Source organism: Bombina bombina, chromosome 2, assembly GCF_027579735.1.
Source record: "Bombina bombina isolate aBomBom1 chromosome 2, aBomBom1.pri, whole genome shotgun sequence".
Lineage (NCBI taxonomy): Eukaryota > Metazoa > Chordata > Amphibia > Anura > Bombinatoridae > Bombina > Bombina bombina.
The window spans coordinates 243,057,298-243,078,673 of record NC_069500.1 but is presented as its reverse complement, the minus strand read 5'-3'; the positions used below and the strand labels follow the sequence as shown (position 1 = coordinate 243,078,673).

Here is a 21,376-nt window from a genome sequence, read left to right as displayed (position 1 = left end):
CACTAAATTAAACTATTAACCCCTAAACCTAAGCCCCCCTAACTTTAAATTAAAATTACAATATAACTATATTTAAATAAAAAAAACTACCAATTAAAAAATCTAAATTAATTAAAAAAACCTAACACAACGAGAAAAATTTAAAAATCTTAAATTACAAAAAATAATAAACACTAAATTACGTAAAATAAAAAACACTACGATTTCAAAAAATAATAAACGAAATAATCAAAAATAAACACAATTACACCTAATCTAATAGCCCTATACAGCTAAAAATGCCCCCCCCAAATAAAAACACCCCCAAGCATACAATAAACTACCAATAGCCCTTAAAAGGACCTTTTGTAGGGCATTGCCCTAAGTTAAACAGCTCTTTTACCTGTAAAAAATACAAAGTCCCCCAACAGTAAAACCCACCAAACTAAGCTTCCCATTGCCCCTAAAGGGTCATTTGTATGGGCATTGCCATTAAAGGGGCATTCAGCTCTTTTTCATTGCCCTTAAAAGGGCATTTAGCTCTTTTTCAAATTGCCCAAACCCTAATCTGAAAAAAAACCCACCCCAAAAATTAAACAAAATACCTAACACTAACCCCAGAATATCTACTCACGGTTCATGAAGTCCAGACATCCATCTCCATCCAGGCGGCGAGAAGTCTTCATCCAAGCGGTAACATCTTCATCCATCGCGGGGGCATCTTCTATCTTCATCCCAGCGGGGCAGAACGGCAAAGACATCCAGCGCGGAGCGTCCTCTTCATATGGTCCCTGCCGTGCACTGAAGCTTCAATGCAAGGCAGCCGTTTCAAAATGGCGTACCTTGCATTCCTATTGGCTGATTTGATTCTTCAAATTCAAATCAGCCAATAGGATGAAAACTACTGAAATCCTATTGGCTGTTCAAAACAGCAAATAGGATGAGAGCTACTGAAATCCTATTGGCTAATTTCAGTAGCTCTTTTAAGGGCAATGCCCATACAAATACCCCTTTAGGGGCAATGGGTAGCTTAGGTTTTTTTTAGAGTTAGTTTTTTTATTTTGGGGGGTTGGTTGGGTGGTGGATTTTATTGTTGGTGGAACTTTGTATTTTTTTTACAGGTAGCTGTTAAATTTAGGGCAATGCCCTACAAAAGGCCCTTTTAAGGGCTATTAGTAGTTTATTGTAGGCTAGGGGGTGTTTTTATTTTGGGGGGCTTTTTATTTTTATAGGGCTATTAGATTAGGTGTAATTGTTTTTAATTTTGATAATTTTGTTTATAATTTTTTGTAAGCTTAGTGTTTTTTATTTTTCATAATTTAGTGTTTATTATTTTTTGTAATTTTAGATTTTTTAATTCTTTTCATAGTGTTATGATATTTTACATTTGTAATTTCGATTTTTTTGAATTGGTAGTATTTTTTTTTATTTTATTCGAATAGTAAGGTTAGGTTAATTTATAGTTTAATGTTAGGTTTATTTTTATTTCACAGGTAAGTTTTTATTTATTTAAATATAGTTATATTGTAATTTAAATTTAAATTTAGGGGGGTGTTAGGTTTAGGGGTTAATAGTTTAATTTAGTGTTTTACGATGTGGGGGGCCGGCGGTTTAGGGGTTAATAGGTTTATTTAGTTGTGGAGGTGTGGGAGGTGAAGGTTTAGGGGTTAATAGGTTTATTTAGTGACGGGCGGCGATGTGGGAGGCCGGAGGTTTAGGGGGTTAACTTTATTAGTGGTGGCGATGTGGGGGAGTGGCGAAACAGGGGTTAATAACTTTTATTAGTGTCGGTGATGTCGGGAACGGCATATTAGGGTTAATAACTTTATTATAGTGTCGGTGATGTCAGGGAGCTGCGGGATAGGGGTTAATAGCTTTATTTAGGTGTCAGCAATGTTGGGGCGGCAGATTAGGGGTGTTTAGAATTGGGGTTTATATTAGGTTCTTAGGTCTAAATGTAACTTTTTTCCCCTATAGACATCAATGGGGTTGCGTTACGGAGAATTCTCATTCCGCACTTCAAGTGTTAGTTTTTTTTCTAGCAGTCTCTCCCCATTGATGTCTATGGGGGATAGCATGCACAAGCACGTTAAAGCAGCCCTTGGATTTTGTGCTGTATGGAACTTAACGCCACCAAATCGCATGCACGAGGAGGCTTCTTAGTAACTCGTAATGGCAGCGCTATGGAGAGTAAAATAACGCAACTTTTTTGGCGTTAGTTTCGCACCCTGTTTAGCGAAAAACTCGTAATCTAGGTGAATGTGTTTTAAATTTTAATTCCCTCCGGCAGCTAAGCAGTTAAATGCCATCATAAAATGATGTTATACTTATAGTTGTGCATTAAGATAGGCAGATAAGCAATTTGCTTATTGTTATAGAGATATTACTGTAGACAATGCAGGCTTCTTTCTATAACACATTGCACTTTGTGATTCTTATGCTTAAAGGGACAGTTTACTCAAAATTTTTCTCCCCTTTAATTTGTTCCCAATGAATCACTTTACCTGCTGGAGTGTATTAAATTATTTACAAGTAGCTCCCTTACCCTTATATTGGCATTTGAAATTGCTGATTTAGCATGTGGTATCCCCACCTATTCTGAAAGTTTGTGGCTGCACGTACCAGCTATAGATAAGCTTTGTAAACACAGCCAGCAGAATAAATTATACTCCCAGTGAGATATAGCAGAGATAAGGTAATAAAATGTTGATTTTCCATTGTTCTCTCAAAGTACTGGTGATTGTTTTAAGGACAGATATAAGATAAAGAAGCAGGTATATTGGCACAATGTGATACAGTAATGAGATCGGATTATACCTACAAGCTCAACCCATTTTATTAGGTTGTGGCTTCAAAACACAAAATCAGAGCTTTAATATACACAAATAAGCCTTAAAAAGCTAATTTTCATAAATTTTTTACTCTGCAGTTGGTAAAAAAAGCAATTGTAAACACATTAAGGGAAAAACTATTTTACAGTATACTGTTCCTTTAAAGAGGATACTGTGCACACTGTGCAGTTGTCAAAAAATAAACTCCTAGATTACGAGTTTTGAGCGCTATATCGAAATTAACGAACGCAACAAAAGTGGCGTTATTTAATCCCTTTTAGCGCAGCCATTACAAGTTTTAAAAAACCCGGCTTGTGCGGGCGATATGGTGCTTTTAAGCTCCATACCGCACCAAAAACAAGAGCTGTTTTGACGTGCTCGTGCACGCTTTCCCCATAGACATCAATAGGGAGAGCGGGTTAGAAAAAAGTCTAACACCTGCGATCGCGGAAAGAAAAACTCCGTAATGCAGCCCCATTGATGTCTATGGGGGAAAAACCTAACAAGTCTAAACACCCCTAATCTGCTGCCCCCGATATCGCCGACGTCTTCCTACAGTTATTAACCCCTAATCTGCCGCTCCCGATATCATCACCACCTAAATAAAGGTATTAACCCCAATCTGCCTCTCCCGATATCGCCGCCACTATACTAAAGTTATTAACCCCTATTCCGTCGCACCCCAACATCGCCGCCACTATCTTAAAGTTATTAACCCTTATTCTGCCGCTCCCCGACATTGCCACAACTAAATAAAGTTATTAACCCCTAAACCTCTGGCCTCCCACATCACTACCACTAAATAAACATATTAACCCCTAAATCGCCAGCCCCCCACATCGCAACAACCTAAATTAAACTATTAACCCATAGACCTACCCCTAAACCTAACCCTAACGTAACCCTAACCCTAACACCCCCTAACTTTAACATAATTAAAATAGATCTAAATTAAACTTACAATTATTAACTAAATAATACCTAAATACATACTTACCTGTGAAATAAAATAGAAGTAGTTATATTGTAGCTAGCTTAGGTTTTATTTATATTTTACAGGTAAGTTTGTATTTATTTTAACTAGGTAGACTAGTTAGTAAATAGTTATTAACTATTTACTAACTACCTAGCTAAAATAAATACAAACTTACCTGTCAAATAAAACCTAAGCTACCTTACACTAAAACCTAAAATTACAAAAAATAAAAAACTATCAAATACAAAAAATAAAAAACCTACCATTACAAAACCCCCCCAGAAATTATCCAAAAAAATTAAAATGATTCCTATTCTAATACCCTTTAAAAAAAAACACCCAAAATAAAAAAAGGCTAATCTAAAATAAACTACCAAGGGCCCTTAAAAGCGCCTTTTGTAGGGCATTGCCCTAAGTTAAACAGCTCTTTTGCTAAAAAAAACCAATCACCCCTAACAGTATACAAACCCCCACCCCCCAAACTACCAAGGGCCCTTAAAAGTGCCTTTTGTAGGGCATTACCCTAAGTTAAAAAGCTCTTTTGCTACTACAAAAAAAACACCCTAAAAAATACATTACACAAAATAACAAATTATCAAAAATAATAAAAATAATTCCTATTCTAATACCCTTAAAAAAAAAAAAAAACACCCAAAAGTAAAAAAGCCTAATCTAGAATAAACTACCAAGGGCCCTTAAAAGCACCTTTTGTTGGGCATTGCCCTAAGTTCTTTTGCTAAAAAAACCCAATCACCCCTAACAGTATACAAACCCCCACCGCCCAAACTACCAAGGGCCCTTAAAAGAGCCTTTTGGGGGGCCCTTAAAAGTGCCTTTTGCTACTACAAAAAAACACCCCCTAAAAAATAAATTACACAAAATAACAAACAAATTATCAAATATAATAAAAATTATTCCTATTCTAATACCCATTTAAAAAAAACAAAAAAAAAACACCCCAAAATAAAAAACCTAATCTAGAATAAACTACCAATGGCCCTTAAAAGGTCATTTTGTAGGGCATTGCCCTAAAGAAATCAGCTCTGTTTCTGAAAAAAAAATGACAAACACCCACTAACATTACAAACCCCCCTCCCAAACCCACAAAATAAAAAAAACTATCTAAAAAACCTAAGCTACCCATTGCCCTGAAAAGGGCATTTGGATGGGCATAGCTCTTTTACATGCCCAAACCCTAATCTAAAATACAAACCCACCCAAAAAAACCTATCACTAACCCCCGAAGATCAACTTACAGTTTTTGAACAATCTTCATCCAGGCGGCGGGAAGTCTTCATCCAGGCGGCCTCTTCAATCTCATCCCGGCGGTGAAGTCCTCATCCAAGCTACGAGAAGTCTTGATCCATGCGGCATCTTGAATCTTCATCCAGACGGCATCTTCTATCTTGATCCCGGTGGAGTGGGTCCATCCTGAAGACATCCGGCGTGGAGCATCCTCTTCACACGGTCGCCGCCGTACACTGAATCTTCAATGCAAGGTACACATTCCAAGACAGTGTCCCTTGCATTCCTATTGGCTGAAATTTTTTAATCAGCCAATAGGAATTAGAGCTGCTAAAATCCTATTGGCTGTACAAATCAGCCAATAGGATTTACGCAGCTCTCATTCTATTGGATGATTCATGAACAGCTAATAGGATTTTAGCAGCTCTAATTCCTATTGGATGATTCAAAATTTTCAGCCAATAGGAATGCAAGGGACGTCATCTTGGATCACATACCTTGCATTGAAGATTCAGTGTATGGCGTCGACCGTATGAAGATAATGCTCCACGCTGGATGTCTTCAGGATGGACCCTCTCCACGCCGCCGGGATCAAGATAGAAGATGTCGCCTGGATGAAGATTGAAGAGGCCGCCTGGATGAAGACTTCTCGCTGCTTGGATGAGGACTTCGCCGCCGGGATGAAGATTGAAGAGGCCGTCTGGATAAAGACTTCTCGCCACCTGGATGAAGATCGTTTAAGTGGGACTTCAAAAACTGTAAGTGGATCTTCAGGGGTTAGTGATAGGTTTTTTAAGTTTTTTTTGGGTAGGTTTTTATTTTAGATTAGTGTTTAAGCATGTAAAAGAGCTAAATGCCCTTTTAAGGGCAATGCCCATCCAAATGCCCTTTTCAGGGCAATGGGTAGCTTAGGTTTTTGTTAGAGTTAGGTTTTTTATTTTGAGGCGTTGGTTGGGTGGTGGGTTTTACTGTTGGGGGGTATTTTTTTTTTTTTTACAGATAAAAGAGCTGTTTAACATAGGGTAATGCCCTACAAAAGGCCCTTTTAAGGGCTATTGGTAGATTATTGTATGCTAGGTTTTTTATTTTGGGTGGGCTTTTTTTTTTTGATAGGGCTATTAGATTAGGTGTAATTCTTTTTTTGTTGTTGATAATTTCGTTTTTTTTCCGTACTTTAGTGTTTGTTATTTTTTGTAATTTAGTCTTTTTATTTTTTGTATTTAGATTGTTTGTAATTTTTAGAGTAGTGTTGGGATTTTTTTAATGTGTAATATAGTTTATCTCTGATGAAGCGCATGTACACATGTGCGAAACGCGTCAGTTAGGAGCTTACCTTGTGTCTTTTGAGAAGCCTGCTCCTTAATAAACCTTTTTGGATTTACCACGAGACCCAGCATTCTTTCTTCCTCATCTCATATTTAATTGGTAGTTAGTTTAATTTTAGTTTAATAATTATATTAAATAAAAAGAAAGCGCTCAACCTGGGAATGAACAATAGCATAATAGCTTGTTCTATGGATAGCTACCACCCAAGAAGCAGCCTATTTTTGCTCAACATGTGCCTTTCACAGAGAAGAACTTTCCTGAAGCATATCAGTCTGATCCTGACTTAACAGTACAGTCCAGACCCGAAATACCAGGCAATCCCTCTCTGAATGAGAGAAACAGCAAAACCCCAGACGTATATTTTGGCCTAATGTTGGCCTCGTTAGTGAGGTGCAGCCATATCCCTCTAGGCACACTGAGCAACGGGTCCACGTCTGGATTCCCACATCACACTTATGGAGACTTCCCTAAGTGTCATAATTTGCATAAATAAGAAGAGACAAGCGCTCAACCTGGGAACGAACAATAGCATAATAGCTTGTTCTATGGCTAGTTACCAGGCAAGAAGTAGCCTCTTTTTGCTCAACATGTGCCTTTCACGGAGAAGAACTTTCCTGAAGCATATCAGTCTGATACTGACTTAACAGTAGAGCCCAGCCCCAAAATACAAGGCAATCCCTCTCTGAACGAGAGAAACAACAAAACCCCAGATGTAAATTTTGGCTTAGTGTGGGCCTTGTCAGTGAGGTGCAGCCATATCCCTCTAGGCACACTGAGCAACGGGTCCATGTCTGGATTCCCGCATCACACTTAGGGAGACTTCCCTAAGTTTCATAATTTGCATAAATAAAAAAAGAGAAGCGCTCAACCTGGGAACGAACAATAGCATAATAGCTTGTTCTATGGCTAGTTACCACCCAAGAAGTAGCCTCTCTTTGCTCAACATGTGCCTTTCTCAGAGAAGAACTTTCCTGAAGCATATCAGTCTGATCCTGACTTAACAGTACAGTCCAGACCCGAAATACCAGGCAATCCCTCTCTGAACGAGAGAAACAGCAAAACCCCAGATGTACGTTTTGGCCTAGTGTGGGCCTCGTCAGTGAGGTGCAGCCATATCCCTCTAGGCACACTGAGCAACGGGTCCACGTTTGGATTTCTGCATCACACTTAGGGAGACTTCCCAGGTTGAGCTCTTCTCTCTTTTTAGTTATGCAAATTATGACACTTAGGGAAGTCTCCCTAAGTGTGATGCGGGAATCCAGACGTGGACCCGTTGCTCAGTGTGCCTAGAGGGATATGGCTGCACCTCACTGACGAGGCCCATGTAGTGTTTGAGATGCGGGAGGGCCTCGGTTTAGGGGTTAACAGGTAGTTTATGGGTGTTTTGTGTACTTTGTAGCAGTTTAGTTATAAGTTTTATGCTACAGATTTGTAGCGTAAAACTCATAACTACTGACTTTAGATGGCGTTATGGATCTTTGCGTTTTAGGCTGTAACGCAGTTTTTTTAGCCAGAATGCAAAACTCGTAATACCAGCGCTATGGGGATCCCATTAAAAAATGTAAGAGTGTGGTACTGACGTTGCATTACAGGCTAAAAGGCTTGCAGTACACCTATACCAACAAGACTTGTAATGGCTGTGGTGCTGTTTTAACGCTGAAATTGCCATATTTTCAGCGTTAAAAGACGAACGCACAGACTTGTAATCTAGCTGAAAGTGTGATAATTGCATTAGATTTAATATATATATATTTTTAAACATACATATTGCATGATGTGCTGCTTTAAAACTAATCACTTGTATCTTTTTGCTGTAAGGCATCCGGATGTTAGATGGAGTTGTAACAGATGCAATTGAAGCCAGCTCTATTGGATTTAATCCACAACATGTGCATATTTATAGCGCTAGCTGGGGACCTAATGATGATGGGAAAACTGTAGAGGGACCTGGACGACTGGCAAGGAAAGCTTTTGAATATGGAATTAAACAGGTAAAAACACGTAGTGCATTCCGTCACTATAGTTTCAGAGATCTCTTGTAGTACTTTACACAATATTTTGTGCCTATATAAAAAAGGAATAATAAGACAAGAAATAAAGATGAGAAGCCTATGTCAGTTTCTAATGAAAAAATGGGTGTTAAATATTTACTTACATCACATCTAGGGCTCGATTTTCTGAAAACATTTAAAATTCATATTGAAATTGTAAAGATCAGGAGATGAAGGAACGTATGCTGAAAAATAAAAATCTGGGACATAAATATCTATTTTAGAAAACTTTACCCTTTTATTTAATACAAAGGGTTATTTTTCTGCAATGTATTTCATTTATGTTGTTTGCCATTATTTTAACACACATGGGGCATTGCCATTGCTATAGATCTTTCTTGGTTTTATAAATAGGAAAATGGAGAGAATCAGATTTTCATATCCATTGGAATTGAAAAAAAGTGTTTGTAAACATAAATACATTTGGTACTTAATACAATGTTTTGGTAGTAATGGACTTAAAGGGATAATATATTATTTAAAAACATAAACTGTTCAATGTCAATATAGTAATTTGTATTTTGAGTAATGAGCCAAATATAAATAGAACAGATGACTTCACAAATGTAAAAAAATGCAATTCATTGTATTTGCAGCAGATGGAATGAGCTCTGATTTGCTGCAGGGCACTTGGTGGGCATCCGATAGGCTGAATGCAGAGCTTTCAACCCTCAGACATTTTGTGACATTGTCACATTTTTGGAGATTTGTCCCACTGAGAGTCCTGCTGCTCTCCCTAATTTAAATGTCCCAGTTTTACAAAGGGGAATGGTTATACTCCAACATACTGCTGATACATGCCCAACACCAAAAATAAGTCACACCATGCCCTGAGTCATGCCATGCTCTGTGTCATCTAAAAATAAGTAATGTCCTCTAGAGCCCATCTGTACGCTTCTCTGAGACTCCCAATCTTATTAGCTGAACTGTGTATGTTGGGAAGCTTGTGAAAACAGCATTCTTCCTATTCTTCCATTAAATCTCCAACCTAAGGTTAGTTTCTTTATTTCAAACATAAACCAGGATCTTATACAACTTTGATTAAATCCTTTAGCCAAAAATGTAACTGCTCTTGCAGAATTTTCCAATAAAGGGACACTGAACCCAATTTTTTTTCTTTAATGAGTCAGATAGACTTTCTAATTTACTCCTATTATCAATTTTTCTTCATTCTCTTGCTATCTTTATTTAAAAAGCAGGAATGTAAAGCTTAAGAGCCTGCCCATTTTTGGTTCAGAAACTGGGTTATGCTTGCTTATTGGTTTGCTAAATGTAACCACCAATAAGCAATTGCTATCCAGGGTGCTGAACCCAAATTGGGCTGGCTCCTAAGCGTTACATTCCTGCTTTACAAATAAAGATAGCCTCCTTTGCACATATAAAATAAAATGTAGAAAAGTATATGATTAACATTTGTTCTTACAGGGCCGAAATGGGAAGGGATCCATCTACGTCTGGGCTTCTGGGAATGGTGGTCACCAAGGAGACAACTGTGATTGTGATGGATACACAGATAGCATTTACACTATCTCTATCAGTAGTGCTTCCCAGCAAGGACTGTCTCCGTGGTATGCTGAGAAATGCTCTTCCACATTGGCTACAGCATACAGCAGTGGGGATTACACAGACCAGAGAATTGTAAGTTCATGGTTCTAGAAGTAATAGCTTGAGCAGGTGTTTGGAAGAATCATGCTAAGTTATATTATGCTCTTTGGATTATCATCTAGAGTAATATGTGTCCCTTTATATTTTCATTTATGAGGAGAGTGACTCAGTCAATTCAATAAATTTGTTGTCTACAGCTGTGCAGTGACATTCTGAAACCTACATTAGTTATTGCTCTTGAGAACTGAGATAAAACATTTTTCAATAAAAATTTTCACCAAATTTATGGGAAATCTAACATGGATGTTTGTGAAATATTTATAACAAGACTGTTTTAATTGTTAAAATAATTTGTATAGTATAATTATAAGCTTATACAGTAACTTTAAAATATACAGCTTACAGGTCATAAAACTGAAACAAATTTTATGCACTCTTTTAAATTTATTTTTTATTTTTTGACTTAGCAATAAGTGCATGTTTGTGTACACCTTATTCCAAGGATTTGAAAACTGACAACTCACACAGTTATCTGCCCTACAAGCAACCCCCCCCCAAAGCATTTAGAAACAAAAATGCAAAAAATAGTGATTTATTATCAAACACCCTCTTTTTAGGTGCATCAGTAGAAAACTAAGAATAATTTCAATTTAAAGAGACTACTGAGAGTGCCATATAACAGTCATCTTTTTAGCTATGTGATGTGTTTGTGTTATATGAAGTGACCACAGCCAGATATACTAGAGGGAACATACTTGGCTAATTGAAAATGTTCCTAAGAACAATTCTATTACATGATAAAAATACATAAGTGCCTAACTGTAAGATCATCCAAGAAACTATAACCAATTGGTCATTTTGTACTAAAAAATGCCTATTTTTACTATGTTTATACCCAAATCTATCAGTTTGAGATCCATTTAAAATGTGACTAGTACAGAATATATCAAATCACAATGCATGTAGAATGCCAGTTGTATGATCCAGAATGAATTTACAGAGGCACAACGTAGTTATTTTGTGAAACCTGTTCTGAAATGGAGAAAAAATTGTTAAGCAATTAATTTTGTTTTCTATGAAGAAAGGTTAACTTAAAGATGTTTGTGTACAAATCATCCCCACAATGTAATGGCTTGTTTAAAAAAGAAAGTTGTTACTGCTCTATTTGGGGTCAGGGGGTCTTCACAAGAATTTAAAAAAATGTTTTAGTAAGTGCAGGAACATCCATAAAAACACAGACACTTTGGGGCCCATTTATCAAGCTCCGAACGGAGCTTGTGGGCCCGTGTTTCTGGCGAGTCTTCAGACTCGCCAGAAACAGCAGTTGTGAAGCAGCGGTCTAAAGACCGCTGCTCCATAACCCTGTCCGCCTGCTCTGATGAGGCGGACAGGAATCGCTGGAAATCAACCTGATCGAGTACGATCGGGTTGATTGACACCTCCTTGCTCACGGCCGATTGGCCTTGAGTCAGCAGGGGGCGGCGTTGCACCAGCAGCTCTTGTGAGCTGCTGGTGCAATGTTAAATGCGGAGAGCGTATTGCTCTCCGCATTCAGCGAGGTCTTGCGGACCTGATCGGCACTGTCGGATCAGGTCCGCAAGACCTTTGATAAATAGGCCCCATAGACACAAAGATGCACACATACACAAACACAGACACACACTCATACAAACATAGACACACACACACACACAAACATACACACACAGACACACACACATACACACAAACACACACAGAGACACACACAGACACACACACACACACACATATATACACACTCAGACACACACACAGATACACCCAGACACCAAACACACACAGCCACACACACAGACACACACAGACTCACAAACACTCTAATACAACCTAATACCCCATTTATATGCCACAAAAAAGTCATTTTACTGAGTGTATTGTAACAGCTATTTTACTTAGAACCTATCCCACTGTTTGAAGAACATTGGAATGTGTGTATTTACTGTAAATATTTCAGTTAAACACGTTATTAAATGATTTTACATGTTTTCAGCTATTTGATTGCAAAGGGCACCAATGCACTTATATACATCTATATATAATATACTGTATGTATTTATGCTTACTTTCAACCTCTAATATGCACACTACTTCCGACACACATAAAGAGCAGGAATAAACACCTATTGCTCAAGGGCATCAGGTAATTTAGCCCTAAGTCTGTAAATATTACATCACATATATTCCACAATTTGTGAAATTGTATAATACCATGAAACAAAGTGTTATCTTTTATTACTAGGTATAGTTTATTTGCTCATGCTATGATGGATTGCTATGAAATGCTCCCAGGGTTTGCATTCTTTCATGAGCTCTGTTCCTCTAAGGCCACATGTTGTGAGCGGTCCAGCAGTGAAACAGTTAATAAGGGAACCATACCTTGCGGATTGCATTGTGTAGTGTTTGTTAACTGGGTGTGGTTCCCTAATGAACTGTTTAACTGCTGTGCCACTCACAAAAATTTGGCCTTGGAGGGAACACTGCCCATGATCATCTGTCAGTTTGCTTTATAGGAAATAATAAATTGGGGGGGGGGGGGGGACGACAAGAAAATGAGTAAAAGATCATATTTTATATCATTGTTCTCTTTTTTACCTCTTCTCAGGTTAGTGCTGATTTACACAATGATTGCACTGAGACCCATACAGGAACATCAGCATCAGCTCCCCTGGCAGCTGGCATTTTTGCACTTGCTCTTGAAATGAAGTAAGATATTGATATTATTGTTTTTACAATTATTATCAGATATTTCTAAAAAAGGAGTAGAGGCCGGTATTCAAGTTACCATCTCACGCATACCACCTTTATAAGATGTGATCTACAGGACTAATACACATGATAAAGAAAGTACGAGGGAAATAATTAAAAGAGAATGTGAGTAATATGTGGGAAGAAAGTACTGATTATCCTAGCTTTAGTGTAGCTATAATCTAGATTTTATTAAAGACACAGAAGTATATTTTGCATTACTTTCAATTTGCTGCTCTGAGTATACAGTGTTAACATTAGTAAACATAAAACAAGTGAAACAATAGAGAAAACAAAAGAACCAATAAGGACAAAGCCATGGAAGTGGAAGATGATATCAGCCAATCAGCATACTCAGTGGGGCCTAACACTAACCCCAGACGATCCACTTACAGTTCTTGAAGTCCCCATCCAGCTGGCGAAGTCCTCATCCAGGCTGCAAGAAGTCCTCATCCAGACGGCATCTTCTATCTTCATCCATCCGGCGCTGAACGGGTCCATCCTGAAGACATCCGGTGCGGAGCATACTCCTCATACGGTCGCCGCCGTACACTGGAACTTGAATGCAAGTGATGCAATCCAAGATGGCGTCCCTTGCATTCCTATTGGCTGAAAGATTTCAATCAGCCAATAGGAATTAGAGCTGCTAAAATCCTATTGGCTGTTCAAATCAGCCAATAGGATTAAGCTCTTTAAGATCTCATCCTATTGGCTGTTCCAATCAGCCAATAGAATGGTTGGGTTGTGGGTTTTACTGTTGGGGGGTGTTTGTATTTTTTTTACAGGTAAAAGAGCTGATATCTTTGGGATAATGCCCTACAAAAGGCTCTTTTAAGGGGAATTGGTAGTTTATTGTAGACTAGGGTTTTTTTTTTATTTTCGGGGGGCTTTTTTATTTTGATAGGGCTATTAGATTAGGTGTAAAAAATATTTTTGATAATTTGTTTGTTTTTTCGTAATTTAGTGTTTATTTTTTTGTAACTTAGTGTTTTTTTTTGTAATGTAGTACTTTTAATAATGTTTAATAGTATAATTCAATAATTTTAGTAGGGTTAGGTTTTTTTTAATATTTAATTTAGTTTTTTTTTAATTGGTAGTTTAATTTAATTGTTGTATAATAGTTAGGGAAGGTTAACTAATAATTTAAAAATAGTTTATTTTAATTCTACAGGTAAGTTTTAATTTATATTAAGATAGTGATGTTGTAATTTTAATTTAAAGTTGGGGGTTGTTAAGTTTACGGGTTAATAGCTTAATTTAGGTTTTTGCGATGTGGGGGCTGATGGTTTAGGGGTTAATAGGTTTAGCTAGTGGTGGTGATGTGGGAGGCCAGAGGTTTAGGGGTTAATAAGTTTATTTAGGTTGCATCAATGTCGAGGAGCGGCGGGATAGGGGTTAATAACTTTATTTAGGTTGTGGCGATGTCGTGGAGCGGTGGGAAAGGGGTCAAACATTTTAGTATAGTGGAAGCGTTTAGGGACATGTTATAAATAAAGTTGGGAAAAACACGAATAGCAGCATCACCGATGACTGTTAGTTAACAACAGTCGGATGCTCATATTGAGGTCCGCGGCCGCAATGTTTGGCGATGTTAGGCGAGTGTATTGATGCCGGCGAATGCAACATAGTTGACAGCTTGGTAAATATCCCCCTTAATTCTTTTAGAAAGGATAAAGGTGACACCAAAAGGAAAAAAACATCTGAGAATTAATGTTGATGGCACAAACATCAGAAACTCTGTGAAAAGAGAGAAGACAGAGAAGAGTGGCAAGTTTAGCTGACAGTTGTTTGAGAGAAAGAAGATTGTTGTAAGGCCAATTTTTAAGAAAAGAAAGAACCAGATCCATGTCCCAAAAGAAAGAGTACTTAGAAGATGGAGGATTTTGGATGCAAATCGCTTTGAGAAGCCTGCAGACCTGATACATTTTCCCAACAGGGGTATTGTTAATAAGGACGTGACCAGCAGAGATGGCAGAGCGAGCTATATTGATAGATCTATAGACAAGACCTGAGTTGAAAAGACAAGAAAAATAATCTAAAATAAAATTTAAAGGAGCTGAAAAGGGATCCGAGTCCCTTTGGACACACCAGCTAGACCACTTGGACCAAGCTGAGAGATAACCTCTTTTGGTTCCTGGAGCCCAAGATTCTTGTAATAAAGATCTAGCTCATTCCGAAAGTCCATTGAGAGACCAAGATCCCCTGAAATCATCCAAGTTACAAGAGTTAGGGAACCTGAAACCAACAGGGGATGAGGGAAGCCCAGGGGATACAGGAGGAGGTGAGGGAGGGAAGGAAGGGGCAAGGGACGAAGAAAGAAGAGTTCCAGAAGAGAGGGGTACCAGGGTTGAGACGGCCAAAGAGGGGTGATCAGAATAAGTGATGTCGGACTCCTGCGGAGATAAGCCAGCAATCATAGAAAAGGGAGGGAAGGCGTAAGCTCCTGGGAGGGGCCACACTTGAAGGAAAGCATCCCCGGCTGAGGCGTCTGGGTCCAGTCTCCAGCTTAAAAAGGGTTTGACTTGGAAGTTGGAACGAGAAGCCAAAAGATCTAGAAGGAAATGACCCCTGAGAGAAGAAATCTTTAAGAAAATATCTCTGTCCAACTTCCAGTCACTGGAGTCCTTCAAATAACGCAAACCCCAATCTGTGGCTTGATTGGAAAAGCCCGGAATGAACTCCACTGAAATAGAAATATTCTTGTAAAAGCAGAAGTGAATTAATTTTTTTGTAAGATCTGATAGAGGTTTTGATTTTGTGCTTCCTAAACGATTTAGTTACCAAACAGCCGAAAGGTTGTCCATGCGAAGGAGAACTGAAGTAGGAAGGTTGTCCTTGAGGAAACTTTGAATTGCAAAGGATCCCGCCAGAAGATCCTTGCAGTTGATATAAAGATTGGATTCTAGAAGGGTCCATTCTTTTATTGTGGAACCACAACAGGCTCCCCAGCCAGAATTGCTTGTGTCCGATTCTATGAAGAAATCTGGAGGAGATCTGAAAAATGCTTTGCCTTTCCATGCCTCTATGTTTTGAATCCACCAGATGAGTTTCTCTTTGGCTTCTGGAGATAAAGATTTCCGATGTTGATAAGAGAAGCCTTTTTGAAGGTGAAAAATGTTCAGGAGTTGAAGACCCCGATAGTGTAGAGGGGCCGAAAAGATGGTGATGATACGGGCTAGTAAGTGAAGAGGAAAGTGAGTTTTCTTCAAAAGAGAGGAAATCTCCTTCTTGATGTTCTTCAATTTCTCTAATGGGAGACTTAAAGTGGAGTCTAGGGTGTTGATTTGAAATCCTAAGAAGACAATGTATTGGGACGGGAGAAGAGAGGATTTTTATTTGTTGATTATGAATCCCAGATTCTCTAGCAGAGAACAAGTGATTTTCAGGTGAAGAAGAAGAGTGGAAGGAACCTGATTCATGATAAGAATATCGTCCATATAAACAATCAGACGAATCCCTCTGAATCTTAACCAGGCTATCACTGGTTTCAGAACTTTTGTGAATATCCACAGGGTGGATGAAAGGCCAAATGGAAGGCAGGTGAATTGCCAAAGAGATTGGTTCCAGAAAAAACTAAGAAATTTCCTGTGGGAAGAATGGATGGGAACGGTAAGGTATGCATCCTTGAGATCTAATCGGACAAGCCAATCCTTGTCCAGAAGGGAGTCTCTCAAAAGATTTATAACTTCCATCTTGAAATGTTGATAGGTTACATAATGATTCAGGGTTTTTAGATTGATGACTGGTCGAAATTGGCCATTTTTCTTTTTTACTAAGAAAATATTGCTTATGTAAGAGTCCTTGTCTACAAGAACAAGTTCCACTGCTTGTTATGAAAATAAAGAGGAAATCTCAGTCTGAATCTATTGCCTGAAGATCTGAATTTGAAAAAAGAATTGGATGAGGACACACAATTTGAATGGGAATTGAAATGAAATCTATAAGGACTCCAATCTGAAGAATCCAGGGGTCTGATGTTATTAGATGCCAATTTGGAAGAAAATGAGCCATTCTTTTTTAGGGAAAAAGGAGAAAAGGGAGGAATAAGAGAAATTATCTCAAGAGGTTCTATAGTGACCTCTTGATCCTGCACCTCTGGGCCAGAAGCGATTTCTTGCGGGAAAGAAGGGGGAGACAAATTGTTGCTGTTGCTGATAAAATTGGGGTCTAGAGATGAAGGGTTGGTGGCCGGGAAAACTACCCCTTCTTTTTCTGGCCCTATCAAAAAGGGGACAGGGATTTTGTTAGAGGGTCTTTCTTACTGTAGCTTTGGTTTTGGACAAACTAGAAAAAGGTTTTGTATAATCACTTACGCCTAGATTTAGAGTTTTGTCGGTAGCGACCTGCGTAGCTAACGCATGCTTTTTTCCCCCGCACCTTTTAAATACCACTGGTATTTAGAGTTCACAGAATGGCTGCGTTAGGCTCCAAAAAGGGAGCGTAGAACATAATTTACCGCCACTGCAACTCTCAATACCAGCGGTGCTTACGGACGCGGCCAGCTTCAAAAACGTGCTCATGCACGATTCCCCCGTAGGAAACAATGGGGCAGTTTGAGCTGAAAAAAAACCTAACACCTGCAAAAAAGCAGCGTTAAGCTCCAAACGCAGCACCATTGTTTCCTATGGGGAAACACTTCCTAAGTCTGCACCTAACACCCTAACATGTACCCCGAGTCTAAACACCCCTAACCTTACACTTATTAACCCCTAATCTGCCGCCCCAGGTACAATAGCTATTAAAGTACAATAGCTATTAAATAGTTAAGAACTATTTAATAGCTACCTAGTTAAAATAATTACAAAATATGTAAAATAAATCCTAACCTAAGTTACAATTAAATTTAACACTACACTAGCAATAAATTAATTAAATAAAATACCTACAATTATCTACAATTAAACCTAACACTACACTATCAATAAATAAATTAAATAAAATGCCTACAAATAAATACAATTAAATAAACTAACTAAATTACAAAAAAAAAAAAAAGCTAAGTTACAAAAAATAAAAAAATTAATTACAAACATAATAAAAATATTACAATTTTAAGCTAATTACACCTACTCTAAGCCCCCTAATAAAATAACAAAGCCCCCCAAAATAAAAAAATGCCCTACCCTATTCTAAAATTAAAATAGAAAAGCTCTTTTACCTTACCAGCCTTTAAAAGGGCCCTTTGCAGGGCATACCCCAAAGAATTCAGCTCTTTTGCCTGTAAAAAAAAACATACAATACCCCCCCAACATTACAACCCACCACCCACATACCCCTAATCTAACCCAAACCCCCCTTAAATAAACCTAACACTAAGCCCCTGAAGATCTCCCTACCTTGTCTTCACCACACCGGGTCCCGATCGGTCCAGAAGAGCCTCCGAAGTCTTGATCCAAGCCCAAGCGGGGACTGAAGAGTGACGTCCATCCTCCGGCTGAAGTCTTGATCCAAGCGGCGGCTGAAGAATTCCATCTTCGGGCAGACGAATGTAGGTTCTTTTAAGGGACGTCATCCAAGATGGCGTCCCTCGAATTCCTATTGGCTGATAGGATTCTATCAGCCAATCGGAATTAAGGTAGGAAAATTCTGATTGGCTGATGGAATCAGCCAATCAGATTCAAGTTCAATCCGATTGGCTAATCCAATCAGCCAATCAGATTGAGCTCGCATTCTATTGGCTGATCGGAACAGCCAATAGAATGCAAGCTCAATCTGAGCCAATCGGAATTCGAGGGACGCCATCTTGGATGTCGTCCCTTAAAGGAACATTCATTCGTCGTCTAGTCGTCGGAAGAAGAGGATGGATCCGAGCTGGACGTCTTCAAGATGGAGCCGCTCGTCATTGGATGGAAGAACATAGAAGATGCGGCTTGGATGAAGATGTTTGCTGGTCCGGATCTACTCTTCTGCCCGAAGATGAAATTCTTCAGCCGCCGCTTGGATCAAGACTTCAGCCGGAGGATGGACGTCACTCTTCAGCCCCCGCTTGGGCTTGGATCAAGACTTTGGAGGCTCTTCTGGACCGATCGGGACCCGGTGTGGTGAAGACAAGGTAGGGAGATCTTCAGGGGCTTAGTGTTAGGTTTATTTAAGGGGGGTTTGGGTTAGATTAGGGGTATGTGGGTGGTGGGTTGTAATGTTGGGGGGGGTATTGTATGGTTTTTTTTTACAGGCAAAAGAGTTGAATTCTTTGGGGCATGCCCCGCAAAGGGCCCTTTTAAGGGCTGGTAAGGTAAAAGAGCTTTTCTATTTTAATTTTAGAATAGGGTAGGGCATTTTTTTATTTTGGGGGGCTTTGTTATTTTATTAGGGGGCTTAGAGTAGGTGTAATTAGTTTAAAATTGTTGTAATATTTTTCTAATGTTTGTAAATATTTTTTTATTTTTTGTACTTTAGTTAGTTTATTTAATTGTATTTATTTGTAGGTATTGTATTTAATTAATTTATTGATAGTGTAGTGTTAGGTTTAATTGTAGGTAATTGTAGGTATTTTAATGATAGTGTAGTGTTAGGTTTAATTGTAACTTAGGTTAGGATTTATTTTACAGGTAATTTTGTAATTATTTTAACTAGGTAGCTATTAAATAGTTATTAACTATTTAATAGCTATTGTACCTGGTTAAAATAATTTGCCTGTAAAATAAATATTAATCCTAAAATAGCTACAATATAATTATAATTTATATTGTAGCTATATTAGGGTTTATTTTACAGGTAAGTATTTAGCTTTAAATAGGAATAATTTATTTAATAAGAGTTAATTTATTTCGTTAGATTTAAATTATATTTAATTTAGGGGGGTGTTAGGGTTAGGGTTAGAATTAGCTTTAGGGGTTAAAAAATTTATTAGAGTAGCGGTGAGGTCCGGTCGGCAGATTAGGGGTTAATACTATTTATTATAGGGTTAGTGAGGCGGATTAGGGGTTAATACATTTATTATAGTGGCGGTGAGGTCCGGTCGGCAGATTAGGGGTTAATAATTGTAGGTAGGTGGAGGCAACGTTGGGGACGGCAGATTAGGGGTTAATAAATATAATATAGGGGTCGGCAGTGTTAGGGGCAGCAGATTAGGGGTACATAGGGATAACGTAGGTGGCGGCGGTGTGCGGTCGGCAGATTAGAGGTTAAAATTTTTTAATAGAGTGGCGGCGATGTGGGGGGGCCTCGGTTTAGGGGTACATAGGTAGTTTATGGGTGTTAGTGTACTTTAGAGCACAGTAGTTAAGAGCTTTATGAACCGGCGTTAGCCCAGAAAGCTCTTAACTCCTGGCTTTTTGCTGCGGCTGGAGTTTTGTCGTTAGATTTCTAACGCTCACTTCAGCCACAACTCTAAATACCAGCGTTAGAAAGATCCCATTGAAAAGATAGGATACGCAAATGGCGTAAGGGGATCTGCGGTATGGAAAAGTCGCGACTGGAAAGTGAGCGTTAGACCATTTCCTGACTGACTCTAAATACCAGCGGTAGCCCAAAACCAGCGTTAGGAGCCTCTAACGCTGGTTTTGACGGCTAACGCCAAACTCTAAATCTAGGCCTTAGTTTTTTGAGATATAAAACAAAAAGAAGGCCATTGGGGTCTGTAGATGTCTTATTATTGGCAAAGTCAGACAATTTAGGGTCAAGCCTGGGAAGAATGGACCTCATGCGTTCGTAAGCTATAGCAATATTGACATTGCCTAATAAAACAAAGGCTCTTTGAATATATTCTATGATAATTTGAGGATCAATAGAAAAATTATTAATAACAAAATCCTCAGCTAGTTCAAAAATCTTTGACAAGGGGCCAGAAATATCTAAAAGCTTCTCTTGACAAGACTTAAGCAACTTATCAGAACCTCTTCTAATACTAGACCCAGGAGAACCCAGGAATTTCAGAATTTGAGGGTCAATGTCAGCAGTGACAGATGAATTACCTGGGAGGGAGGAACAGGGGCATTCAGCACAAAGTTTACAGCAAACGTTTTGCAATAAGGGGTGCCTTAAATAAAAATCTATATATTCAACAACACCTGAGGAAGGAAACTAATCTAATTTAATTAAGTTGTTAAAATCAGAATAATATGAGTCATCATCAGAAGATTGAAATTTATCATATTTATAATCATCCGAAAATCCCCCCTCACCAGAAGAAAGGGAAATATTTTCAGAGAGAGTTTGCAAACATTTTGATGCTTGTCTTTTTAACCCCTTAGTGACCAGAGCACTTTTCTATTTGTTGACCATTTGGGACCAAGGCTATTTTTACATTTCTGTGGTGTTTGTGTTTAGCTGTAATCTTCCTCTTACTCATTTACTGTACCCACACATATTATATACCGTTTTTCTTGCCATTAAATGAACTTTCTAAAGATACCATTATTTCCATCATATCTTATAATTTACTATTAAAAAAATTATAAAATATGAGGAAACAATGGAAAAAAAACAATTTTTTCAAACTTTGACCCTCAAAATCTGTTGCACATCTATTACCACCAAAAAACAACCATGCTAAATAGTTTCTAAATTTTGTCCTGAGTTTAGAAATACCCAATGTTTACATGTTCTTTGCTTTTTTTGCAAGTTATAGGGCACTA

The 21,376-nt window shown here is 38.3% G+C and overlaps 1 protein-coding gene across 1 annotated transcript in view; it reads left to right on the top strand.

The window, feature by feature from the left end:
• PCSK1 (proprotein convertase subtilisin/kexin type 1) overlaps positions 1-21,376 on the top strand; it is a 123,344-nt gene that overhangs the window by 65,018 nt on the left and 36,950 nt on the right. The window contains exons 7-9 of the mRNA XM_053701505.1: positions 8,176-8,348; positions 9,834-10,046; positions 12,658-12,758. Coding sequence (XP_053557480.1) covers positions 8,176-8,348; positions 9,834-10,046; positions 12,658-12,758 — 487 coding nt within the window. The remainder of the gene's footprint in view (positions 1-8,175; positions 8,349-9,833; positions 10,047-12,657; positions 12,759-21,376) is intronic.